Consider the following 6,655-nt stretch of genomic DNA (forward strand, 5'->3'; position numbering starts at 1 on the left):
GAGGATCCTTTTTAAAAAAAGGCTCGTAAAATGGTCCCTGACAACGATTCCAGTGTTCTTAAAACTTCTTGAGGGAAAAATGTACTTGTCTTTGAAATGCTCTTGAGCTCTTGAAACACCTGCGTGATTCCCCGGTATTCGCATGCAGGGCCATCATCCCCACCCCCAGTACCAGAACGCGTTCTAGGCCATCTTCGATGATTCATTGTTTAGAATTCTCAGTGCAGCCGAGATGGACCGGAACGTCGCCATAGGATTAACTTTGTTTTTCATGTTTTTCCTCATCGGCAGTTATCTGCTGGGCAGACGATCGTTCCGCCGACGAACTAGTGAGTATACGGTGTTCTGGTGGCCCATGGATGTTGTAGATTAATTCACGTATTTTGCGCCCTCCAAAGAACAAATCGTAGTAACGCGGGAAATCCCCGGACACGTTCCAGCGTCCAGCGCACCCGAGCTGGTGGAATGTAATGATGCGCAGCAGTATGAGAAGTTCGGAACGGTCTACCTATCGCCCTCTAATGCCCCGGTAACGGTGCAGCATATTCACGAAAAGCATAATCGCAAATAAATCATTTTTGTTCTTTTAAATTCGTTCATAAAAAAATAAACTGGAAAATAGTCGTTTTGACGTTTGATTTGACGGCTCGCGGCGTTTATAGTTTGTGCTTCAGTTCTCCCTTCGCTCCTTTTTTTCTTCTTTTTTTCTTCGCGGGGATTTCTTTTTCCTCCTGGTTTGTGGAGTGGCTCGGTGCTAACTAAAATAAAGTTTATGGCCGTGACTCACGCGTACGATTAACTATATTCGTAGTTTAGCGTGGTTAGATAGAGAGAACGCCGTGCATCCGGGTGGCCTTCAGTTCGTTCGAAAACAGCGAAGGTGAGGAAAAGCGCACCACATCAAGGAGAATCGAAAGAAAATCACAACAACGATGGACGTGATCGAGATTGTGGGTACGGTTTTCGGCATCGTAGTGTTCTGTATGCTGATTAAATGGTGCTGCAGTCGACGCTCCAACCAGGGCATGGTGATAGCCAGTAAGTATCCGGGTGGTGGTTGACGCTCGGCTTAGACCGAGGGATTTTATTTTTATCCTCTTCGTTTGTGTTGTTTCAGCGCCCGTGGTGATAACGTCCGAGACACACCGTGTTGCTAACGCTGGTCAGACGCAGCTGCCCCCCGGGGCGGTCATTCAGGGCCATCCGACGGGAACCGCTGCTTATCCGGTTGTACAACTAGCCTATCCCACGAATCAGTCCTACCCTGCCCAACCGTATCCCATTGCTCAGCAGTTCCCGGTGCAGTCTGGATCCGGAGCGCCTCCCCCACAGAACACGGTTCAGTTCCCTGCGCTACCCCCACAGGCCCAAATTATGCCAGGCGGGGCTCCGGGAGCCACGGCACCAGCGATGGCTGGAGGTGCACCGATGATGAACCCTCCTAGCTACGATCAGGTGATGACGGAGGCGTACGCTCCCCAGGCACCGTATAATCCCGACTACAAAGGTTAACCATCCAGTGTGCCGGTACTTATCGATTCGCTGAATTGTGATCCCGATCGAACAACACGAACTTCCAACGAAACCAACAGTCTATCTCGTTGTGAGCACGCCACAAGGACGCGTGTCGCATGAATATGAACCCCTACTTATTGGTTGGGTTCGGTAGGATATAAGGCCTAGACAAAGGAATGGCGCGGAGCGTAATGCCATTGAGTAGAATACTCGCATTTATGTTACACCTCAACATGTATGTACCCATCTGAAAAAAAGGGTAAGAGATAATGTAAATAAATTAAGTGAAATGCGTATGGTCCCGGGCAGCGCATCCTGGATCATCCCGCCTAAACAGGTGCGATTTTCCCCACCTCTTATGTAACCTGTTGCCATGGAAACCGACGCCAATCCGCTCAGGGGAGGGCTTAGCGTACCCGTCACCAATTTCGTCACTAGTAAGCCGTGCTTGCAGAAGAAGCAGAAGGATCTCTTGCCACAAAGTCAGTCAGTGTCGGTGGAAACGGTTTAAAAAAAAGAACAAAGAGTCATGGATGTTAGCAGCGCAGAACCCGAAATTGAAACCGTTTTAGCGCAACTGTCCTACCAGCAGCTGTTCAACTATAGGTTCGAGCTCAAACTGTGGCTCATTGTGCAAGATCAAAACGCTTCGTTTTTACGCTGGAATTGTGACGAAACCGCCATCATCCTGGAACCAGTCGGGTTGTCCAACTACCTTCAAGCGCCCTATGAGAAGCTGTTTTTCTGCCGCTGTGTAGCCGATTTTTGTTGGCTACTGGAGGTCGTTGGATTCACCGAGTGCTTCGAAGACGGTGTTACTGCTGGCTGCAAATTGTACCGCCATCATCTGTTCCGTGGAGAGAATGCAGTAACTTTTAACAAATGGCTACTAGAATGCACGCGTGGCAGTGGCGCTGATCCGGATATTAAGGGTAGCTGCAGTTTACCGTTGCTCCCTGGATTCCACGTGAAAGATTACGGTTACTTTGATGAGGAGAAAACCAAAATAGCGATCGAAATGTTTCATCTGAATCTTTCGATACAGCAGAACACAATCAAACGAGAAACCGATGGGAGCCTAGATAAGACCTCCCGGTTCGTGGATGTTCCAGTAATGGAGCCGCCAGAGTATCTGAAAACGGAAACCATCGCCGGCAACTATGGATTGGTTTCTCTGGATGCCATACGCCAATGTTTGGGAGAGATGATTCCTATGTTTGCCGACAGCTCCTGTGGTGAGTAATGATTTGCCTCTTATTACCTCTATTTCGTAGACCAGATTGAGCATTACAATTTCTGATGTTATTGCAGCACCGGAGAGTACAAAAGAATCTTGTGTAAAAAGCTTTGAGAATGGCGGCAACGGAGCTGAAGTACCAATGGCAACGGAATCGTGCGGCACAATCGAAATAACGAACATGATGCAACCCTTGGACATTCCGTCCCACTACCATATGAAGCAGGAGCAAGTACTAGCTGGAACCGAAAACGCGGACGCCGAAGAATCGGCTGCAGCCGCTGCGAATTATTTGAATTTTTCAGTAAAAAAGGAAGGAAGCCTCTGTCTGGATTCGTTCACTCCCTTTGTCTTAACGGCGAATGTTGTGTCTAAAATGGGACCCATTGATTCATTAAACGGCGAATAATTATATTTTCTCCTTCTTTGTTAGTATGTAAGACTGTAATAAATTCAATAAAAATCGATTCGTCGTATAGCATATTTACAAAAAAAAACCAAAAACATTACGGCAATTTTTGTAGCGTAAATGAAATATTCCGAAAGCAGACCGTTCCGGATATTTCTATTTTTCATATTATTCCTGGCATGATTCACGGCTTTTCGCTCCACCGCCCAGTTTCACAAAACCCCAAAGGCTGTTGTTATCTCTGTTCAGTGTTAAACTTCTACTCTTAGAGGACTCGTGAGACGCGAGTGTAGACCTCTGCCATTCATTCGTTGAAACGCGACAAGTGATTAAAAGAAAGGTTATTCTGATTATACGTTGGTAAAATCTTTTGGCGATTCATCTGACCATGGAGAACTCTTTGTATGGAGAAGAAATTATGCTAATTTTGATTATTTTTGCCATTATAATGTGGATTTTCATTATAATACTGGTATGCTGCTGTTGCTGGTTGAAAATATGCTCGTGTTGTGATTCGGATTCGGATGGTAAGCGACAGTTCGATGTCTGTGCGCATGGAACGCTCATCTTCTATTCGAATGCACCATTTCAGTTCCCGCTTCCGTTACACCTAGTTCACCTGGCACAAATAACGTAGACGAACTTCAGTTGTATGGTACGATGGTAATTATCGAACACACGAGTGGAAGAATGACGGATCCTGCTTCTGTGCTACCACAAACCGCTCTAAGCCAGAGTACTGAAGCACTGATATCTTCAAACACACCGGATGGCCTATCCATTGATAACCCTCCTACATATGACGAGGTGATGTCGAAGGCGTGCACTCCCAAAGGCATCGATCAGTAGCGACTCTGAGATGTTGTGCGAATATTCTAATTGTTTCTAATGGCAATCGAATAATATCGGCTTCTATTGAATGTTTCGTTGCAGAAAAAATTAGAGCCACTTAGCATATAAAGGAAATAAATCACTTGACTATAAAGCTTTATTGTGAAAAATGTTTGCGGTAAATTGCAATGCCTTTAATGTGAGACAAAATGGCCCAGAATCTTTATCACTCTTAATGAGCAATACCGCATGCCATGTATCACGACCATTCCGGGGTAGTAGGTGATTGTGGCGCGAAAAACCCACCCATCGCTATCGTAGTTCAGTGTTAAAGGCAACCTCGAAGTGGGCACGCGGTTTTTTGTGGAAGTTTTTTATTCGTCTGGTGAAAAGCAGTGATTGAGGGGAAGAAATTCTGCATTCGAATCAATTTATTTACGGATTTGCCTTCTAACTATGGACTTTTGGGACAATAGTCTGCTGTTTTGGGCATCTTTTTTGTCTATCTTTTCATTTATTCTTTCAATTTTCTATTGCTTTAATAGATACTTGGATAATGATACAAGCGGTAGGTAAAAGAACTGTTCGGGCATGGAACTATTAATCAGCGGTTGGAATGAATTTTTCTAGCATCCTCATCTCTAACACATACAACACTTGGAACAATTACCGCATGCCGCAACACGACGGTAACCATAGGACATGCCTCCAGCACACCTGCATACCCATCCACTCCCTTCCCTTATCATCCTAACAGATTGCTGTCCAGCTTGCTAGCACCGGCAATGACCCATCGAAGGATATCCCACCTACATATGAGGAAGTGATGATGTCGAAAACGTGCACACCAAAAGGCATCGTATGATAGCGACTGTAATGTAATCCGACTGTTGTTTTTGATAGCAAGGACGACCGAGCAACATAAACTTCCAAAGCCATTTGGTCCATCACGATGCAAAAATAAATTCAACCTACCGAAAGCTATCGTCGCACTTGACTGTTAAATCACGTGGATAAAGAAATTATTGCTACTGCAAATACGTCAAAAGTGCGACGAGAATGTGCCAAGTTCTGAAGAAATTCTGAGCAGAATCGCTCCGAATCCTTATCAAACTAAATGAGCAATGCAGAATACCATGTACCACGACCGTTCCGGCGTGGTAGTTGATTGTGAAGCAAAAAAAGACTTCCTATATCTGTCGTAACTCAGTGCTAAAGTTACCCTCGAGGCGGTCACGTAGATATTTGAAGAGTTCCTTTCCTTCATTCGTTGTGCTCATTTTGGTAACTAAATAGAAGTGATTCTAGCAAGGTCTTTTTTCCCTTGTGCAATGTCCGAATTCCCTTGGCTTTTTCTATTGGTGTTTGGTTGTGGAATGGCGTTAATTGTATTTATTTTAGTTATGATTTGTTTTAAACAGAGTAAGGATCCTGAAACGGTGATAACTGGTAAGAATAGCTTAGAACCTTTCGCGCATGGAAGTCATCAGTTGATATTTTTATTCCAGTGCCAGCGACGATACCACCTGAATCTCATCGTATCATTAGCTCAACCCAATCGCATGTGCCTGCCAGAAGAGTATTGCAAGGACACCCAACGGTTGCCACTGGTTATCCGGTTGCTGTCACGGCACCACATCAATCCTATCGCACTCCACCGTATCCGATTGGGCAGCAGCATCCGGTGTCGCGTTTATCCGCAGCCCAGAACCAGTTCTCCGATGCGACGGTAACTCTAGGACAACCATCTAGCAGAGCTGCTTTTCCGGCTGTTCCTTTGCCTTATCCAACAACACGCTACCAACAGAATGCTGTTCGGTTTCCGGTGCAGGTGTTACCGTCAGCGTTAATCCAAAGTGACGGTACTGAAGCCATGGCACCATTGTGGAATGAGCCATGTATCGATAACCCTCCCAGCTACGATGAGGTGTTTTCGAAGACTTGATAAGAAACGAAGCGAATTTCCTTATGACATACTAGAAGATATTGAACGAATTTCCAATTTAATAATGAAACAACTCAAATAAACTTATTTGCCTGAAGGCTGATGATTCACTTATGCTGTTAAGTGACGATAACGAAGGAACAACTGCCATTACAATCACTTTTAACCATGACTAGGAGTGTACCGTTTGACCGAAATGGTTGCGTCAAATATTCGCTAAGATGCGAGCTGTAGTGTGAAGCTGAATTGCACCGACAACTTATTATCATTCTAAATGTAGCAACGGTTGCTGCAGTGAATCACAGATTGTGATGCGAAAAACCTATGTAACTATACCGCTGTTCAGTGTTAGAATTACTCTCGAAGTGGTCGTGCAGTTGTTTGGGGCATTATTTCTCTCGAATGCGCAACATCAATTGGGAAGAAGGGTGAAATTGGGAATTCAATTCAAAGACACGAATTTAGTTCTTAATTATGGGCTTTTGGGTCGATGGTCTTCTGTTTTGGGCATGTTTCTTGACATTTTTTTCATCAGTGCTTTTAATTTGCTCTTGGTGCAATAAATGCCTGAATAAGGTGTCATACGGAAAGTATCACGATTCGTTTTGTTCTATGTATGTTGCGCAAAGGAAAAATGTGCTCGGAACACTTATCTACTGTTCGAATGATTCATTCTAGAGCACTCATCGGATACTCCCAGAACACGCCACACAATGAA

General features: G+C 44.7%; 3 protein-coding genes across 3 annotated transcripts in view; 2 read left to right on the forward strand and 1 right to left on the reverse strand.

Moving 5' to 3' along the window:
- The window catches only part of LOC126574397 (uncharacterized), a 3,837-nt gene extending 3,514 nt beyond the window's left edge, over positions 1 to 323 (reverse strand). Inside the window, exon 1 of the mRNA XM_050234584.1 lies at positions 1 to 323. This exon is cut by the window's left edge and continues 647 nt beyond it. The gene's annotated coding sequence lies outside the window, so the exon portion shown is untranslated.
- A 388-nt stretch (positions 324 to 711) lies between these two features.
- Positions 712 to 1,849, forward strand: LOC126574400 (uncharacterized). Its single transcript, XM_050234586.1, has 2 exons — positions 712 to 1,038; positions 1,118 to 1,849. The coding sequence occupies exons 1-2, from the start codon at positions 933 to 935 to the stop codon at positions 1,510 to 1,512; spliced, it is 501 nt and encodes a 166-aa protein (XP_050090543.1). The 5' UTR covers positions 712 to 932; the 3' UTR covers positions 1,513 to 1,849.
- A 138-nt stretch (positions 1,850 to 1,987) lies between these two features.
- On the forward strand, positions 1,988 to 3,219 carry LOC126574399 (uncharacterized). Its single transcript, XM_050234585.1, has 2 exons — positions 1,988 to 2,750; positions 2,827 to 3,219. The coding sequence occupies exons 1-2, from the start codon at positions 2,045 to 2,047 to the stop codon at positions 3,159 to 3,161; spliced, it is 1,041 nt and encodes a 346-aa protein (XP_050090542.1). The 5' UTR covers positions 1,988 to 2,044; the 3' UTR covers positions 3,162 to 3,219.
- Positions 3,220 to 6,655: the final 3,436 nt, after the last annotated feature.

This window comes from Anopheles aquasalis, chromosome 3 (genome assembly GCF_943734665.1).
Source record: "Anopheles aquasalis chromosome 3, idAnoAquaMG_Q_19, whole genome shotgun sequence".
Lineage (NCBI taxonomy): Eukaryota > Metazoa > Arthropoda > Insecta > Diptera > Culicidae > Anopheles > Anopheles aquasalis.